At 35.7% G+C, this 21,048-nt stretch overlaps 1 protein-coding gene across 1 annotated transcript; it reads left to right on the top strand.

Annotated features, from left to right (window-relative positions):
• Nucleotides 1-572: 572 nt before the first annotated feature.
• On the top strand, nt 573-8,528 carry DEG1 (DegP protease 1). The gene is made up of 8 exons (XM_088983634.1): nt 573-1,159; nt 1,335-1,457; nt 3,979-4,150; nt 5,697-5,734; nt 5,913-6,111; nt 7,137-7,289; nt 7,452-7,586; nt 8,348-8,528. The coding sequence occupies exons 1-8, from the start codon at nt 714-716 to the stop codon at nt 8,423-8,425; spliced, it is 1,344 nt and encodes a 447-aa protein (XP_088839760.1). The 5' UTR covers nt 573-713; the 3' UTR covers nt 8,426-8,528.
• Nucleotides 8,529-21,048: the final 12,520 nt, after the last annotated feature.

Genomic DNA, 21,048 nt, shown 5'->3' with positions numbered 1-21,048 from the left:
GGTATAGCACATCCCAACCATGTATTGGGAACACCTTCCAATGACAAATATAGGAGATGCTCTCAATGCACGTTGAGATGTACTGTGGGAAGTAGATGTGAATTCATTGGGATCTTCTCCTTCCCCTGACCTCTCATATCCCAACCACCTGTATTGGGAGCATCTGAATTCGGATTTACTCCTCACACTAACCTTACAACGTATCTCAGCCGCTAAGCCACAGATAGGGAACATCCCTCGTACTTTGTATTGTTTTTATGGAGAGATGTTTCTAATACACATTGGGATGGAGCTGTCAAGTGTGCCTTGGAGCAAATCTCGATGTAAACAACTAGACATGAATAATAACTTACGAAGATGTTCGCGATGTGCAGCTGGAACATGTTGTAACATCGGTAATTACGGGAGATGTTCCCGATGTGCGGCTGGGACATGCTGTAAGATCGGCGTGACGATCTCTATGTCAGGATCAGATACAGACTCCAAACGACCATCATTCACACAGGTAGAAAACGACAAAAATAAGGCCAATACCGTTTCACTGGCCAAAGCCTAAATGTGGTCTCTGTATTGGTGCCGGATGACGCAGAACAATGAAGGAGTGGCCCACCGAGAGAGGGTGGTTTCTGGTCAATGATCCAACGATCTCCGGATAAAAAGAGGATTCTAGTTGTAGGCGCCCTGTCCCCAAATCTTGAACTGGTCTCAGTGGAATGGCTGCTTATTCACTCATTTCAGCTCTATTCCATTCCTCTGCAACTACTGCTACTACAACTTCCTCTCGATCTCCAACTAAGAAATCTAACAAGTTTTCTCTCTCTAAGTCTCTCTATCTCCATAAAACCCCTAGTTGCTCTTCTCCCGTCCTCTGTGTCTACAATGATGGTCACAGACACGGTCTCTCCACTGATGACATAAAGCTTTCATTATTCAATAAATTCTTCGTCACTAGTAATCCTCTCTCGTCTGCCCTAGATTCTCTTGCCGTCCTATGTACTTCTCTCGCTCTCTCGTTCTCTCTCTTCATCGCCGATGTGGATTCAGCTGCCGCCTTTGTCGTCACCACTCCTCGGAAACTGCAGACCGATGAGCTCGCTACTGTTCGACTCTTCCAGGAGAATACTCCCTCTGTCGTCTACATTACTAACCTCGCCGCAAGGTATCCTTTTGTAATTGCGTTTTGGGAAGATTCTAATGTCAAATTGAACGAAGAATTCCAAGTGCCTGTGGAGTTGGATTAGCTTTATTTTCTTTTATTAGTTAGGTTGGTTCTTCTTATTACCTTCTTTTTCCGATCGATTTTGGGTTTTCTCTGATGGGTTGTATATGTTTAGGCAGGATGCTTTCACGTTGGACGTGTTGGAGGTACCGCAAGGATCTGGGTCGGGCTTTGTTTGGGATAAAGATGGTCACATTGTTACAAATTATCATGTAATTCGTGGTGCGTCTGATCTCAGGTTGGTTTTTAGCCAGGTGACTGAGCAAAATGTGTTGTGTGCTGATCTATTTGTACTTCATCATTCTCTCTTCTTGGTTTCTTTTTAAGGTTTGAAAGTAAGTCTCTAATTTCTTCTTGTTACTATGTTTAAGTTGTTTCAACTACTTTTCCAGCTTTGATTCGTTTTAAGTGTTAAACTGCCAAGTCTGAAATTTCAAGGAAGCTGCTTCAATTTGAGGTGTGGTTTCTACTCATGCCGACTTTGGTCAAACTAAGTCCAAGTGGGAGGAAATGAGAAAGCAATTGCTAAGGAGGAGGTGGGTTTGTTTGGGTGGTTCTGACCGTTCGGTTATTGCAAATCGCTGGTCCGATAATTACTTAAATAAAATGTTAATGTAATATTGCTAAGAAATATGAAGTATACAAGGAGAAATATTGAACGTAGGGTATTGGGAAATTTAGCAAATTAGGAGGTCCGTAGTAGCACTTATGTTTCAGATTCCGTGACAGAAAGATTGATACGCTTAATCTGTAATCAATAATTTCTTTGTAAGATTTCGAGTTTTAAGTTGGTTTTAGCGGAAAAATAGCGTTCGCATTGGCTTGGAGTGTTTATTTTGTCAAGAAGTGCTGGAGAATGCAAATAACCTGTTTTTAAGTTGCATTTTTTATGTATCAGTTGCAAATTTAGTACAGTGCTTTGAACCCATTTTCTTGATAGTTCAGCACTAATGATGTTTCCTAGGCACAGTCAACGAGACTCTAGGGACCTGGTAGTTATAGGAAACTAAGCAAGAGTGAAAACTGAAAAGCATTATCAAACATCATACCATAGCAGCCATATGGCAAGATAGGGGGAAGGATTCAAAGGATTTTCTAGGAGCAGCCCTCTACAGTTAAAATTGTTTTGAGTAAGCTAGTAGGCATGGTTTTCTATATACATGCCTTAGGTTTTTGCCTATGCTTGCATGGCCCAGCTCCAAATGTATGACATCTAATTCTACAAGAACATACTTGTGCATTCATTTTGAATATAGAAATGACATAATGTATTAGAATTCCACAATCTACATATTTCTTGATGTTCCTAGTGTAATGTTATGGTATTTGTTGGCATGTTCGTCATTATTAAATTTCAGTGCATATTTGGTTCTTACATTATTCCAGTATATTTTTTACTGACAAAAAATGATACTCAAGTCTTCAAAATATTCCTGGCTGTGGTGGGATTTCCTTCTATTGCCAAACTGCTGAAGTTACTGCATAACTGGTTATTCTAACTACTGCAACCTTTTCAATCTCTAGATCATCATTATTGTTATTATAAGATAGTGTGCAACTTTTATTTCCATGGGTTGGAACTGTATCCTATATTGTGCTATGCTTTTATATAAGCCAGGTGTGTCTTGAGTATGATTATGCATCCTGTGGCCCCATAATTTGCCACATTTTTTTTGAACGGTAAGGTAAATTAATTCATTAATATCCAAAAACCAAATACAATAGAAACCCTGTATAAAGAGAACTTGTGCTAGAGGAAAAACCAGTATACTCAAATACATCCAACCCCAAAACCAAAAAAAAAACTGTAAGGTAAATTATTTCATTAATATCCAAAAACCAAATACAATAGAACCCCTGTATAAAGAGAACCTGTGCTAGAGGAAAAACCAAGTGTACTCAAAATACATCCAACCCCAAAACCAAAAAGAAACTATAATAAGTTCCTTACAAAGAGGCAATCTTGATAAAAAAAAAAGAAAGAAATTGCCATAACTTGCCACATGTTTGATGTTGAGAGGATCAGGACTGTCCAATGAGTCAAACTGACATAAGAAATTGCCATGTCAAAAACCAATATGATTTGATGAATTTTTGCTTTAAATTTTGGAGCATTTCTCAAACTTTAATAGACTTCCTTTTTCACCATTTACTTGGATACAATGAAATACATAGGTATTAATCTGCATGAGTTGATTTTAGTAGTAATCTCATATGCGGGATGGTTCTACTGTAGGTTTTGATCCTTTGAATGCAATATTTGGAAGTTATGTGCAAGTTTTGACCCTTAAAAGTAATCCAAAAGAAAAACAATGTAATTGCATCTTCAGCTTTTCAAAATTCTAAAAGCTTTCTAATAAGACTCTTTAAACTACTGTATTAAGATGATAAACCACTTTCCCAAGACACTAACAAATTAATAGAGAAGCTTTCAAAAGCAAATTGACTAAAATCCTGATCACCTTAAAATTACACAGTTGCCACCGGTATGCCAATCTATGGAAATCTGATTTATTCTTCTATGGTGTCTTTCCCTTTTCCCATGCTTGCATCAATACTAAGCCTTTTGACATGGTTTACTTTGTCAGTGTTTATATTGTGATAAATTAAGTGCTGTGTTTTTCTTAAAGATTTTTGAGCTACTATTTCTGTTTGATAGTGCATTCTAATAGTTATCGGAGAATCCAAAAATTACATTTCACTTTTGTACATTTATAGGCTATACAGTTCTCTATCAAATTGATACTAGTTATATGCAGGGTCACCCTTGCTGACCAGTCAACTTATGAGGCAAAAGTTGTTGGATTTGACCAAGACAAGGATGTTGCTGTCTTGCGCATTGATGCACCAGAAGAGAAACTGAGACCCATACCTGTTGGTGTCTCTGCAGATTTACTTGTTGGTCAGAAAGTATATGCCATTGGAAATCCTGTAAGTAATTTTACTTATTTTCTGTCATATGCTATCACATGGTCATTAGTTTTTGTTAAACTTGACTGAGCAAAGCTTTATCCTAACTATAGGGGGTCAACTGCGTGAAACCTGATTTGCCACTCCACTCTATCACAGATCATGTCCATTATTACATTGTGATCCTTAAATCATTTCTCACAACCTCAATCCATGACCCATACCCCTTTTGATGGGATTGAGTCCTCTGGGCTTATCCTGGAATTGTCTCGTTTTGTTGTAGTGGGATGGATTTTATGTGTTTTTCTTAGTTTTGAAGTAGTTTGGATTTTTTTTGTCAGTTTCCTAGTTGAAATTGGAATCTATGAAGGATTATCTGAGCCCTTATGCTGAGTTTATGAATAGAGTTTTTGTGGTTAAAATTTTAGAGTTGATTTGATGAACAATAATTATGCTTTTATTAATTGTGGTTAGGAGAACTCTCTCTGAGTATCTCTTCTTTATTTAAACCTTCCTTTTTTTTGTCTTACTAAAGGTGTGTGCAATATCTCCTTTCTTCTTTATTTTCTTTTATATTTCAGAAATATAAAACTCTTTAATTTCCCCTTGTGTCAGATCTGAGTTCTTTCTTTTTCGTCTTTCCAGAAAACCATTACCAAGTGGTATAACTTTCTCCTTTACTTTCTACATCATAAAATTCAACTGTTTATCCCTGTTGGATGCACCAATATACTGCATGCGTACTCATGAGGAACTTTAGATAGTCAACAGATTCCAATAAAGAAGCACATCATTGTAGCTTTGGTTACTAATGTTGCAATGCAAGACCTGGAATCAAATCCCACTGCCACCAGGGTCAAGGGAGGGGGATGAGCTACCCCCATTGTGTAGCCCCATGAAGCAAAAAAATAAAAAAAAAAGTAATAATTAATGGATAATTAATATAAGGACCTGGAAAGATGTTTAGAGAACCTTTCTTTGTAGATGCTACATTTTTGGCAGGACTAATAAATAGTTTCCATCAGAATATTAGATTGTCTGGTATATATATATATATATATATATATATATATATATATATGATAAGTGATATGTCTAGTATATAAACTTTAGTGCAGAGGCGCTGTCTCTTTTCCATCAAAAGCATCAAATAAAAAATACTATATGACATTAAAGTTTGCTATAATTTCTACAGAGTAATTATGTTTCTTAAAGTTAGGGAAGGCTCACTCCATGTACAGCTATCCTTTTACACATCTAATACAATATACTTTACCTTTTCTCAAAAAAAAAAAATCTGAACATTCAATGAAAATGCCAACTACAAGTCATCCACCTTGGGGTTTTAAATCTGTGACTACTCTATAACAGGGTAAGGTCATTACCAGATAGCCAATATAGCAATGGTATTTTCCCATTTCTTTCCCTTTTCTTTTCTCCGTTCCTTTTGGGTCATGCTATTCACATAATCTGGATGCAAGAAACTTCATATTTTTTTCTTTTAACTGGTATAAATTCAACTAACTGGTGTTTTTTTTTTTCCCTTGCTTCCATGTTTATGTCACAGTTTGGACTTGATCATACACTTACAACTGGTGTTATCAGGTAGAGATCTCTGGAGTATTTTTCTTGCATATCTTTAGGGAAACTTTATCATGGAAAATATATATTTCTTCCTTTATTGTATCTTTCATTTTTTTATTCATGTTGTTTCTTGAGTTTTATGCAGGTATCAGTTTCATTGTGGTCCATCACTAACATGTTCTTTTTGTGTTGTTTGTAGTGGACTTCGCAGAGAAATCAGCTCAGCTGCAACAGGGCGACCAATTCAAGACGTTATACAGACTGATGCAGCCATAAACCCTGGTAACAGTGGTGGGCCACTTCTTGATAGTTCCGGAAGCTTGATTGGGATAAATACTGCTATATATTCTCCATCGGGTGCATCCTCTGGTGTTGGATTTTCAATTCCAGTTGATACTGTGAGTTATTCTTTGTTCTGTTTTTTCTACTCTACCTCTTTTTTTTTTTGCTTGGAAACGGTAACTTCATTAACGAGATTTCAAAAAACAACTGTCAACCCCTAGTGTAGAGAGTTGAACCACAGACACTGAATTACAACACTGCCCAAAACATATTCCCCTTACAGTCCCTTGTTTTTCTAAGGTATGCTAATCCATTAGCTAATCTTCTTGTTCACTTGAAGCAAGCACCAATCTCTTGTTAGGCTGGCAATTTCCTTAATAACAACTGATTCTTTATTTTGACATTTATTTTATTTGTTTTTTCTGAAAAAAGGTAACTGTAATGTTATAGACATATAGTATCTATACCCTTATGTAAAAGACACAGCCTCTCTCTGGATGACCTTATTCCATTTTTGTTTTGTTTCCCTTTGTACGGCATATTACAGCAAAATGCATGCCTCACACAGAATCCAGGATGATGCATTTTGGATCTTCCTCAATTATCTTATTCTTTTGACAAGGCTACTTCTGCCGTTTGCAGTGAACCCATCGGGTTGTCTCAAATTTCTTCTAATTTTCATTATAAAAAACTACGTTCTTTTGACAACCTACAATCTCTATTGTCATTTAATGCTTGGATATTTGTTGGGTTACTTTCTCTACTTTGGATTATATTGGATTCTTAAATTTCAAACCATTGATCAGACCAGTGATCTTGGTCATCCAAATGGTCTACATATTGATATGACCACTTAGTGCTCCATCAAGATGATCGAGCTATTGTTGTGGACCCCTCGTATGGTGTGCCATGACCCCGATCATAGATCCAGGCTACTAAAATGATGTGCCAAGATTGATTCTAACCAGGCCAAGTCTTTGATGATATCAAAGTGGTACCCCATGTGTAGGCCTAGGCAGCTTGCTAGTATAAAAGAGAAAGTTACCTACCACTAGTTCTTTTGATCTTAATGTTGGATGATTGGAAATTCCCCCTTTCCCTAATTTGCAATTGAATCATTTGTCTGCTTCCACCCTTACAGGTCAGTGGAATTGTTGACCAGTTGGTGAAGTATGGGAAAGTTACTAGACCCATTTTAGGAATCAAGTTTGCACCTGATCAATCTGTCGAGCAGCTTGGGGTTAGTGGGGTTCTTGTTTTGGATGCACCCCCAAATGGTCCAGCTGGCAAAGCGGTATGCCATTTTCCCTTGTGATATAACTATTTCCGATTTTTTTTGTGCGTTATACATTTGAAATATTTGTCCCTTTTTGAATTGGATGAATGTTTTCTTCTGGCCCTATAACCTACAATGAATGGATTGCATTTTAACACAATGGATTTCTCTCTCCTGCAGGGTCTTCAACCAACTAAAAGAGATACCTACGGCAGACTTATTTTGGGGGATATCATTACATCTGTGAATGGGAAAAAGGTAACTAATGGGACCGACTTGTACAGAATCCTTGACCAATGTAAAGTGGGAGATCAGGTAAGATGCTAAGTTCTTGTCCTTGACCTTTATCTCTTCTATTTTGGCCTGCTGTTACAAATTTGGGCACAGAAGCAGCATAAAACATGCAACACCTTGGGGCAATTGAAACAATTCTCAACTAATTGTGCAATGAAAGAGGGAAAAATGTTGTAACTGATAACCCAAACTGTTGGAGAGGGAAGAAAATAAACAACATAAAAAATTTGCTCTCAGAAACCTTTGGAAATGTTATGCATCAAAATTTGTCCTGAAGGCTGTGTTTGGTTGCAGTGCAATCTCATTTACACTAGCACAAATGCATGGGAATGCAAATGAAAAGAATGCAATTTTTTTTTTTAAACAGGTAAAGTAAATTTTATTGATCAGCTCCCCCTCATAAAGAGATCAGAGATCCCATACACTGACCGACTTAAGCATCAGCAATACATTCTGATTTCAAAACTCAGGAAGGACTGATAACCAGGATGCTAATCTAACCAGAATGCAAATTTTGGTTTAATTTTATTTTAGGTTTTGCCTTATTCTCTTTCAGGTATTATTTATACTTCATTTATTCTGCAATCAAACAAAGTAAGGTAAGATATGAAACAAAAATAAATCAGAATTTACACTTAAATCATTTAAACTACCATAGTTTTGCATCAGTACAAATTTATTTGCACTACAACTAAATGCAGCCGAAGGAACCATGTACTTGTTGAGTAAATTCTGATCCTTATTGAGGTTTATTTACCTAGCTTTTGTTTCTTGAATTTCAGGTGATTGTCGAAGTACTGCGTGGTGACCACAAAGAGAAAATACCTGTAACCCTTGAACCCAAGCCTGATGAATCGTAGTACATTTTGCAAGCAGGATTTCATATTGACAACAGGGATGTTTGATAAATTATGTTGTAATATATGTATAGATGCATTTATCAAGGAAGCGCCTATTCATTCCTATTGTGTACTTAATCCAGGTCATTGCCACGGTGAAACCAATAGTCCATGTTTATAGTTTCGAAAATGACATGAATTAAAAAAATAAAAAATTCAAAAATTATAAACAAGGAAGGCTAAATTTTCTCCTCTTTTGAATTTTTTTATTTTTTTAATTCGTCATTTTCGAAACTATCAATTAGAAACTCTATTTTTCTCAAAAGAATCTTCCTAAAATTTCTTCTAAACAACCTCCTCCACTATCCCCAAGTTTTTCCCGAGTTATCTCTAATTTAGTAGAGTTTTTCTCCTAAATTATCTCTAATTCTTATTTATCTTCTCCCTCACTTTTTATCTACATCTATCTAAACAAAGTTTAAATTAAAAAATTTAATAATTATTTAAATATTCTAACAAAATTATATAATAATTTTAAAATATTTATTAAAAAGACAAAATAATTATAATGAATTTAATAATATTCATATTATTAATAATTATATATTTTTGCAAAATTCATCACGAAATTATGTATAAATTATGATTTTTTGGATTATTCAATCTAAATGTTATTCAAATAATATAAATCTGACACTAAAAATGAAATATTATTTAAACATTTCAATAACTAAATATCTTAAATAACAAAATATTAAAATTAATATTTTAAGTCAATTAATAAAATATTTTAAATAGTTATTAAATAACTTTCAATTATAATAAATAGATTAAGATTTTAAATATTTAGTTAAATAACTAAATATTTTAAATAACAAAATATAAAACATAACTAGATTTTAAATAGTTAAAATACCAAAATTATGTATTAATAATACTATAATTTTATGGATTATTAAATTCAACAAGTAATAAACATTTTAATAATTTAAATAATGATATTATTTTAATAAATAAATAATATTGTAAATAACTAATTTCAATTATACCAATTAATAATTCTAGAAAATAACTTTCCAAAAAATTATTGTTTATTAATAATAATTTAAAAAACTTAATCTTTATTTATTATATATTTGTCTATACTAAAATTAATATTTATTGTTTTTTGTGATAAATATATTTTCAGTAATTATGTATAAATCTGTTTTTGTTTTGTTATTTAATAGAAAATTTTCAATAATTATTGGAGTTTAAACTACTATTATTTAGCTTTTTTAAATTTAATTTATTGTGTATTTTCGCTATAAAATTTTAATAACTATTGGAGATTAAACTATTGTTCACGGGTTGGTTTGGTTCAGTTGTAGGTTACTTGGTCACCAAATCATCCTGGCTAGGTTGGGGGATTGGTAACTTAGGTTATATTAGTTTGGTCGATCGGTTCAAAAGATTTAAACAAATTAAGCTTAAATTAAAAAAATTACAATAGCATTATTAAAAAAATAAATTAAAAAATTAAATTTATGATATAAACTATTTTAGCCTAAGAAATATTAGAATTTTCCTATTTTTTGTACTAAAAATATATTTTAAAATAATATATATATATATATATATATATATATATATATATATATATATATATATATATATATATATATAGTTGGGTCGTTCGATTTTAGTCAGTTTACAAATAGCCAAAGAAAAATTGATCCAAACCAGTTGGGTTGGGAAATTGTTGAACCAAAGCCGATTGGAAATACTAGAAATCGGGTTGGTCAGTTAACAATTTTATTAGTTTGGTTCAAAATGGGAACGGGGCAAGGTGGGGGCGAGGAGCCTCTCCCCATCCCTATCCCCATGAAAATCGCCATCCACGTCCTCGTCCCTATCCCCGCGGGATCCCCACTCCCTGCAATTCTTTATAATGTCAACCATTATGTTTTTGTTTGTTATTTTATTTAAAAAATAAAAATAAAATAATTAAAATTTACAATCCTATTAGAAAAGATTCAAATATATTAACCCAATATTAACATATAGATGTATGTGTACATATATACATATATAACATATGCGTGTATATATATATATATATATATATATATATATATATATATATATATATATATATATATATTAGTGGGATCCCATGGGGCAAGGATCAGGGTCCACACGGGGCAAGGAGTGCTCTCCCCGTCCCCACACCGTCCCCACCAACGGGCAGGGAAATGGGAAAATTGCCATCCCTAAGTTTGATAAAAACCTATCTAAAATTAATTGTTGTTATTTTTGTATTGTAAAAAAAATATTAAAAGTACTATATAAAATATAAATTATTATTAATTATTATATAAAACAATTGTATACTTTTACATGTTTCAATCGTTTATCGCTTATCTTTAATTTAACAAATCCCATGCATCGCACGGGTCCCACTAGTAGTTGCTTAAAATAAAACTGCTAAAAAGAAGTTATAGCATTTTGATAGACAAGTTGTATAGCAAGGAAAATATGCTATTATAACTTGTGGAAGTGTAGGTGGCATTGGCGCTGGGATTTGCTGGATTACCAACCCATTACTATTGAGATCGGCTTCAGTTCTCACACTGTTTGCACAGTTTTTTACAGCCGTCATTGAGAATATTTTCATGCTTGTATGCTTTTGTTTTCATGGGAAGAAATTTCCAGTGCAAGGCCACAAGGGAGTGTGAGCACGGTCTTGTGAGGACCAAATCCGATTTCATTACTATAAGTGGTTTCTAGATCTGAGCATGTAAATACACACTACACATTGAATCCATGCTGCACTTTGTAATTACACGCTTGAATGTACATTCTCATTGGCAGCATCAGGATTTGCTCCTCACAAAGTGCACCTCACATTGACCTCACAGCCCCATCTCACTGTGTATTGGGAATATCTCCCCATGAATAACAACAAAGTATGAGAGATGTTCCCAATGTTGCAGCTGGGACGCATTTTGAGATTGGTGTGAGCACTTTGAGGAGCAGATCTAGGCTCCCATTAGCGATCCAACAATGGATTGTGTGATAAGCCTCCTGCCGAATCTGGATTTGCTCCTAAACTTCACAGCACTTGCTGCAGCCATACATGTAGGAACATCTGTTATACTTGTGTGTCTTCATTCATGGGGAGATGTTCACAATGCAGGGTTGCAACGTACTATGAGATTGATGTGACGAATGCTTTGTGATGATCAAATCGACTTCCCTCCACCATGCATTGGGAACATCTCCTGAATAATAACTAATAAGAAGGGAAGATGTTCTCAATAAATGATAGGATGTGCGTGTGAGGAGCAGATCCGGTCTCCCCCCTCCCCCTTTCGCCCTTTCACTCATTCTCTGCAATGGCATTTTCAAGCCCCCTTGTCCTTTCGCTCATTTTGCAGTGGCATCTTCACGTACAAGCTCCCCCTTAGGGGCTGATTAAATTGTTTTCTTTGATTAGAAGATACCGATTTGGAGACATAGCGTAGAAGCGGATCAAATCACCTAAGAAACTAGTGGCCGATACTAGGACTAGCTCCTTCGACCTTTTTCACCTCCTCACTAAATTTATGTCGTTCGAAAGTTGTGGTGGCTGTCGTTGCATACGACAATGATATCAAAATCATCGCCACCGCTGCAACTTCCAACAACGGCGGTGAACAATAAAGATATTTTAGGAATTTTAAAATAATTACCATTCACATGATGTTATATATGAACGGAGTGTGACGGAAAATTAATAGCAAGGGAGGTTTTAGACAATTGTAAGAGAACTTAAGGGTAGTTTAAGACCAAGGTTCAAAGTATCAACATGTATCAGCCGATACGTATCATTTCAGGACCCCTCCAATATGCCCCTACAGTGGGTGTATCGGAGGTCTGACCGGTTCAGGGGGTAGAGGAGACCTAAACCGCCCCCTGAACCGGTTACGAAAAAAAATAAAAAAAAAAACAATAAAAATGTATATCGATTCGCCCGATATGCCGATGCCCTTATCGGCATATCGGGCGTATTGATATTTTGAACCTTGCTTAAGACAATATGTAAACAATAAGAGTACAATTTGTCAATTTCGTGAACAGTAGGGGTAGTTTAAGAGATTTACCCTTTATATTATTTTGTATGTATTTGTACTATACATATTTGTATTTATATTCTTTTCAAACTGAACCTTTGACTGCATATGCAATTTTATTTATACCAGTGCAAATGCATGGGAGTGTAAATGAAAATAATGCAAATTCTCATTTAATTTTGTTTTGAGTTTTACTTTATTCTAATTTATATCTTAATTTACTTCATTTATAGTACAGTCAAACAAAATAAGCTAAAATTTAAAACAAATAAATCAAAATTTATACTCAAAAACCATTTGCACTACCATACTTTTGCAAATGCAATCGTGAGCTCAGAAGTCTTCGAACAGAGTATAGCAAAGAATAATGGTGGAGCAGAGAGATTTTGTGATAGAGCTATTAAATTGGTCCACCATCTATTTCACTCTAGTCCTCTGTTCCATTTAATTCTAGAAAAATGAATATTTATACTATCTTTTCCTTTCTGCCCCACAAATGCAATGGAGGAATTGAACTAGTGTAGTTTCTCATCTTAAATTATTCTTTTGGCATATCAATATTAATAGATAAGTAGCTATTAATTAAGGTGGGCAGTCTGTACATTCCATATAAAACTTGGTTTGGTAATTCAAAGTTCAAACTGAAACTCAAAGCTTCATTATTTTTTCTATTTCCTTATTAACTCTTCCTATTTCAATATTCTTACTTTCAATTTATATTTTACCGATGTGAGATCTTACAGTTTAATTAATCAAATTTATGTTTGTAATCTGGTGCTCCTTTTATGTTTAAATTATTATGACACCTGAATATCTGCTTCTTTCTTTCTTCGTTTGCATTTAACTTCATTTGCTTCTTATATATTATTCTAAAGATCCTTTTGATTCGTAGGAATAAGGGTTGGGAATTGGAATTGGAATGGTTATTCCTCCATTTGAAAGAATGTCTATTTCCTCTCCTATTATAAACTTCATTATTTTGATTCCAATTCCTATTATAAACCAAACGGGCCCTTTTTTTATCTTGCTTGCTTCAACTCGGCGAAGAGAAGGACCATTGGATGCACCATTGTTATATTTATGAAATATTGTGAAGTGGTACAGCACAAATGATGTGTGGGGTTGGAGGGGCCCACATTGACTCGAGGTACATGCTGTGATCATACAGAGATAGCAGTTTCCAATTTTTGGTGAATCTTCAACAGTATTAATCAGTGTAGCCAGTTTTGAAAACTATTTTGGTGATATGTATTTATGTGTGTATTGCCAACGAGTTAAGACATAAGAGTAAATCAGTGGACCACGTTGACATTTGAACTCATGCCACGCCGTTGGATATCTATCCTCCTAAGACTTGGATACAGATCCTATGGGTGTGGTCCTAGTTGCTAAGTTAATACCCATATATGGCATTATGGTGTCTGCAGGATTATCGAGAATGTGTGGTCTTCGTCTATTTGATGAATGGAAGGAACCCTGTATGCTTTCATATTTTTTTGGTAGACGTCCCCTAAAGGTAGGGGTGGATTCGAGTTGAGCCGAACAGAATTTTATCAGTTTTGAAACTATTCTATAAGTCTCGAGTTCGAGTTCGAGCTTGGTTTGAGCCAGAACTTTGAATTCGAGCTTGGTTTGAGTCAAGAGTTAATAAGCTCAAGCTCGATTTGATTTATATATATATATATTCGAACTGACTCACGAGCCGAGTTCTAATAGGCTCAAGCTTGGATCATTTGATAATTGAACCTAAAGGCATCAGTGAGAAGGTTAGAATCAATGAATTTTCGAGGTTGTCTGGTAAGTTTTTTTGGGAAGATTTTTTTGGTAGTTTTGAGAATAAAAAGATAGCTTTTGCATCAAGATCTGAGCAGCTTGAAGCTCATTTGGTTAAGGCGTATCTTTCTGCATGTCTTTCTGTACAAAGACAAATAGAAAAAAATGCAAAAGTTCCATCTAGAGCTACTCAAAAATTGCCTGATTTGGGCTTCTCATGTCTTTTCGACGTATTGGCTTTTGACGGCTAGATCTGTCACAAACCAAACGGAAAAAAAAATCGAAACACAGTCTGTCGGGCTTCTAAATAGCCAGCAGACCATTTAGAGCTTCTAGGAGATGCTTCCAATGCATTCTGAGATGCACATGTGGGGCATTTGTGAGGCACTCTCTCTGGGGCACAGATGTGATCTCGCTTTGAGGACACATGAATACAAAATCAACTCCAAACCTTATTGAAAGAAGATGGAAATGCTTTATTTGGATGTCGTAATATGATTTCAATGTAGAACACAATCCAAGTTTCGTAAATAGAACGTGAACGAGAACTGTTTTGGCCATTGGTTTCTGAGTCAGTGGTTTGACCATCCAGTTTGAACGAATGGCCTATTCCAACTCAAAAAATAAAATAAAATAAAAAATGACCAAAAACAATTATTTGGATTGAATGCATCAATAGTTCAACCATCCAAGTCAATACATAATTGACCAAATCAACGATTTTTTACGAAATACTAAATTAAGGATAAAATAGAACTGATTGCCTAAAAGATTCCTAGGCCGAATAATCAGATCGTCTGGGTGAAAGACGGTTCAAAAACACCGATACAAGCATGGAGAGGCCAACCAAGGGACAGGTTGATTGGTCAAAGCAGCCATTATAGGAAGCTAGCAATTTTTAATTAAATCAGATAAAATATATTTGCTCTATAATTTTTTTTAGGCGGGGGCCAAGACAACGGGTGGTCGGGTCAGTGCGGGCCTACCACTTAACCCGACCCACATAATTAGATAAAGTTGGACATGTCATTTTCATGGACCCCACCTTGTGAGCAAAATCAACCTCGTTATATAGTTATCCAAAAAAAAAAAAAACTCGTTATGTTTCAATTAAAAGATTTACAATAAATAAAGGAAGACTTGTTTTAGCCAAGTGGTCAGTGAGGGATCCAACTAGCTAAGAACCGTTGCCCATTAGAATTCTGTAACTTTAAGGTCTCCGGTTTTTGAAATGCAACAAGAGAGAAGTCTGTAACTTAAGGTCTCCGGTTTCTGAAACTGCAACAGCAGAGAAGTCTGCAACTTGAAGGTGTTCGGTTTAGTAATCTTTCAATCGGTTAGTGTATTATTATGTTGTGTTTTTTATTAATGTTTTAGCTGTTATTTAACGTTCAATCTAGGAATGGCAACGGGGTTGGTTCGGGGTGGGGATTACATTCCCTATCCCTGACCCGACACCCAAATCATCCTCTGTCCCCGTCCCCGATCTCCGACGGGAAAGGAATCCCCCTTCCATTTCTGATTGTGATGGGGATGAATTTCCCGTCAGAAACCCGAATTCCCAACGGACTAAGAGGTTGAGATAGAGAGAATGAAAGATTGAGACTGAGAGAGAGAAAGAGAGAGAGGACCGTTGGGAGAGTTAAGACTAGCAACAAGAGAGAATCCGACGGGTGACGGCGTCATGGCGATGGTGGTCAGCGATGACAGGCGAAGATTAGGACTGGCGACTGAAACTCTTCTTTATCTATTATCACTCGAGAAGGCACGGAGCTAGGGTTTTGAATCTTCTGTGGCGACGATGGGTGACAGCGCCGGCGATCGACGAATCGGCGACAAAGAGTCAAAGATGAAGGAAGGGCTGGAAGGCGAATCAGCGAAGCTGTTCCAGAGACAAACGAGCTGAGATTTGAGAGTTCTTGACTTCTCTCTATCGAGGGTTTTAGACTTATTTAGTATTTTACACTTTTATTATTTTTTAAGTTTTAATAATTAATATTTTAAAAATGAATAATATTATATATATATATATATTAATCAGGGACAGGTAGGGGCTGGGATTGCATTCCCCGTCTCTGTCCCCGATCAAGGATTTCATGGGTAGACCCATCCCTGACCCCGACCCCGCCAAGGTACCCCCCCAGGGTACCCGTCGGGGATGTGGAAAATTCCCACCCCCTAGTTCAATCGGTTAGCTCGGTTTTTAAATTAACAAGAAAAATATTGAATAATTTAATTTATTCAAATATAAAATTGATCAAGCAATTAAAATTGACTAATTCAATAAGAAAATAATTGATCAATTAATAAAATGTTTAAAAATTAAAAATTTGGTAAAAGGGAAATGATTAAATAATTAAATATGATTAATTAAAAAATGATTAAATAGCAAAATTCAAATCCAACAATCCATGCATCCCACGTGTAATACATTCTTTAAATGATTAAATAGTATTTATTATTGGTATCTATTAACAGTATATAAGGACACGTGTTTGTAATTTTTATTTCTAGTGTTTCAAAAATGTTCTAATAATTCACAGTAATTGTCAATAACAATAATTAACAGTAATATTTATTGACAAAATGTATCAAAATTATATTGATTAACATTATTTATTATGATATTCATATAATTTAATTATAAATTCAATACTATTAAATATATATATGTATACATACATACATACATACATACATACATACACACACAAATATATATATATATATGTGTGTGTGTGTGTGTGTGTGTGTGTACATATATGTATGTATGTATGTATGTATGACATTACCTTCCCCATACTTAGTACGAGGTCATTCACTAGTGGTTAAATTAAAGCAATAAAAGGTTCAAGTTGAATTTAATGACCCATATAATTTTACAGGTTTAACATATAATGTCTTAAAAAATGACAGTTTATAAATAGTAATAAAAATGATGATAAAAATCATTAATGTTTTACATTAATAGCAAGTGGCAAGCCCATTTTCAATTATAATGTTCTTATTTTGGAAGGTTTTGTACAATTGGACAAAACAAAGTGGGAATAGGACTGATTTGGGCTACAATAATGATTCACATGATTCCATATCCAATGGCCATTAAATTTAAACATCTGTGGACTATGGTTTTCTGAGTAGATCCCCTAGGCCCTAACCCACCCGATTATATATATAAGATAATAAGGGTCAGTTTGGGAGGAGTGTACAATACAAATACATATAAAATATAAAGGTTTGCATTCTACATATTTATATTTGTACTCCTTCCAAACTGAGCCTAATTAATAATTCTGTGTATTTCCTTTTATTTTGGCCTCATTCCATTGTAATGGATTCAGAAATCTTCTTCCTTAATTTCTTTAATGATCGGGATCATGCATCTTCCAGACTTCCACCACCCGGTATACGTGATGAAATGGCTCTTTCGCTTTGTTTTATATATATACGAAGTTATGTGCATAGAAACAAAGTCCGCAGAAATGTTATTGTTCATGTGATCGTGTCCATGTAGAGGGTAACACTGTAAGTCAAACCGATGGAGTTCATGAGCTGAGTTTTAGGCTTTTAGCTCAGCTTGGCTTGGGCTCGTTAGTCTTGAATTAATGTTAATTTTTACATTGTTTTTTATATTAGGCTGTGTTCGATTGGGGTGTAAATGTGAATTGACATAAAATTCTATCATTGGTCGTATTTACATGCATTTGTTTCCCGTACAAAAATGGACTTTTACACTTTTTTGTTTGATTTAAAATCGATTTTATTGTGTATATTTACATCAATTTTCATTTCAAAAATCTCCAACGATTCAGAAAATTTTAAAACGATGGACTTTTACACAAAGGATTTTTCGATCGACCGATTTTTATATTACCGCATTCAAACACAGCCTTAAGGTCATAAAGAATTCCCAATGTAGAGCCCATGCTTACAAAACTGAACTAAGGCCAACTAAACTCGGTTCTCATTAGATGAGCCAAGGCAAGGAAGGAGCCAATTAATTCAATGATCGGTTCTCATTGCTTTGCCTCGTTTAATTTACATTTCACCTACCTATATATACTTTGATTGTGTAGAAAGGTGAAAGGTGAAGACCGGCTGGACCCAAGATTAAATAAAAAGTGTCATGCATTCGCGCGCCCCACAACACATCGATCCTAACTGTAAATGTGGGGTTGGGACTTGGGAGACAGAGCAGCTGGGTGTACGTGAGAGCTGAGAGGTCGATCAACTGACCTTACCACGGATGGCCAGAGTTTACAATCAAGCCTTTGATAGCCAGAGCAGAGTGTACGTGGGATTGAGATCCCACGTTTCATTTTCTGAGGAACGCAGAGTTACAATCGATCTCAGCTGCACTCAGCACTCAGCTAATGGGGGTCGTCATTGCTAAATCAAGCCTTTGATATGATCAACCAAAACCAAAAACAAGCTTCCCTCTATCTACACCCGGCCGAAGACAACAATTCATACCATACATTGGTACATATGCTTTTCAATCCCTCTATATTTTTCAAGATTTTTAAAACTTTCAGATTCACTAGGGTGGATTGAAGAAAACCATTGACCTCTCTCTCTCTCTCTCTCTCTCTCTCTCTTGCAAGAAAATCTATATATATTTCCATACGAAAATGACTGGAGCTTTCTCACCCACTCAGACTATTTCGTCTTTTAATCAATCCACTCAATGTTGCTACTACGACCAGGAGAGATGCCACTGCTGCGACTGTCTTGAAAGTCGTAACCTGCATTAAATGGCGACGGACCCCCTCTTGGACGACTCATTAATTGCGTTTTGTTTACATAGCCTCAGCTTCAGCCTTTCACACTTTCACTCCAGCCGCTGAGCCTCAAGCCGTAAGTCCGTCGATCGGTAGAGTCCAGGATGGTGGTCCGAGAGTGAGTTGAGTAGCCTCAGGTTCTGTCTCTCCCTGACTTCTTTTGTTGCTGTTTCCGTCATTTAATGGCGTTGCCCTTTTGCCAGCTTTACTGTTTCTTTCATCTTCTCCAAAATGCTTCGACCGTCCGTGGAGTGGAAAATTAAAGATTAATGCCACACAGAGGACGGTTCATTCACGGGTGTGACTCACTGATGATCGACTTGCACGGTCTCAGCCATTAAGAGCGTTGCAAGTAGAGAACCATATGTAAAGTATGAATGAGTAGTGTTTGTTCTTTCTCTTTCTTCAATAATACAAGTGTTCATTAATTCCTGTGGGCGATTTTATACGTTGAACTTCATTTATTAGACTGATCAAGAAAGCCTACTGATACTGATCATACCTTCTATTAACGACTAGATATATCAGAATGCAGTCGGATAATCGGAAGAGCAGCTCACCGGCCAGTCGCCGCTCGCCACTATGGGTTGTTAATTGGACGGGCCATGGGTTAGATCCACTCGGTTCCTGTTGTTTCTGCTATATACAGTTTTGAATGTATGATGAAACATGAAAGGGACATGAGCATTGGAAATAGTTATCTAAATTGACGAAAACAATTAATTGTACGTAAAAAAAAAAAAAAAGATTTGGAGATCTCTTAGAAAGAGTTAGACTTGGATGGAAAAATGATAAAAAATGCTCGTTATTTTTGTTATGCTTTTATTTCGTAGACAGGAGAATATTTTTGCAATGAAGTTCTCTCGCGCATAAGATGCTTTCCATTCGACCACGCCCATATGTGTCTGTCTGTAAGATCTAAAAACACCCACCACTGAACAGAATTTCCCTGCTAAGAACAAAATTGAGTATAATCAGTTGATTCAGATGCAATTTGAAAATCCACCAGGACTTTCTCTGCCAATAACAAAATAACGATCCTCATCAAATGATTTGAAAATCTATATTTTTTATGGGTTCTCAATATAAATTTTGTCCACCGACCCAAATAATACATTTCCATGGAGAGCCCAGCCAATCCTCTAACAATCCATTTGTGACCCCATTATTCCCTTCTCTTGTGTCCTGTCCTCCTGAGTCCATTGTCCAAAAAGATAAGCTATTCGGGGTGAATGCATCTCCCCCCTCAAAATCTCAAACATCCATGTTGTAGATCTGTGAATTATAATATATAGAACAATGCTATATATAATAATGAGGCTATTGGGTTTAACTGGGCATTCTAACTGACTGGGGCGGGTGGGGGGTGTCAATTGGACTGGATTTGATCCAATCCAATCTGTCCAGTATGAGTCCTTTGCAGAATGGACCAGGTCCAATCCAATGCAATGAATACTCTGAACCATTTTGGAACAGTTCAATTCAATGTTTAATAATTCCAACCCAAACCTGGTCCACTATTGACACCTGTATTCTTATCTTCTACCAGTGGATCACATATTGATTCAATCCGATTCAATTCAAAACATACACTTAGAACCATTAATTCTGGAAGGGTATCCAATTCAATCCGTTCAAATTGATTTTAATTTACACAAGGTCCAACCGAGAACTTGTCTATTGACACCCTCTAATTCTAAGCATGCAACTCTTCCAATGATTCCATGGATCGCATTACCAAACAAACTGAGCATCTTTTCAGTTATTATAACGAATACGACAAAAGGGGGCCCAGGATTCAGAGAAAAGGACACTGGCGTCATCTCCATTCTCCCATGTCACATATTTGGAGAGAAACAATTGGTGAAAAGCACGTGTTTATAGGCAGTGTCATGGCCCAGGGTAATACTAAATATATACTAAATGCTGATTGTTTTTCTCTAAGGCAATGACGTAGGTAGAGAGATGAAATGTGGTGGTGTAGGCCATGGCCAAT

This window comes from Nelumbo lutea, chromosome 4 (genome assembly GCF_056320005.1).
Source record: "Nelumbo lutea isolate HS-2025 chromosome 4, American lotus-T2T, whole genome shotgun sequence".
Taxonomy (NCBI): Eukaryota; Viridiplantae; Streptophyta; class Magnoliopsida; order Proteales; family Nelumbonaceae; genus Nelumbo; species Nelumbo lutea.
This window is presented reverse-complemented; position numbering and strand designations above follow the sequence as displayed.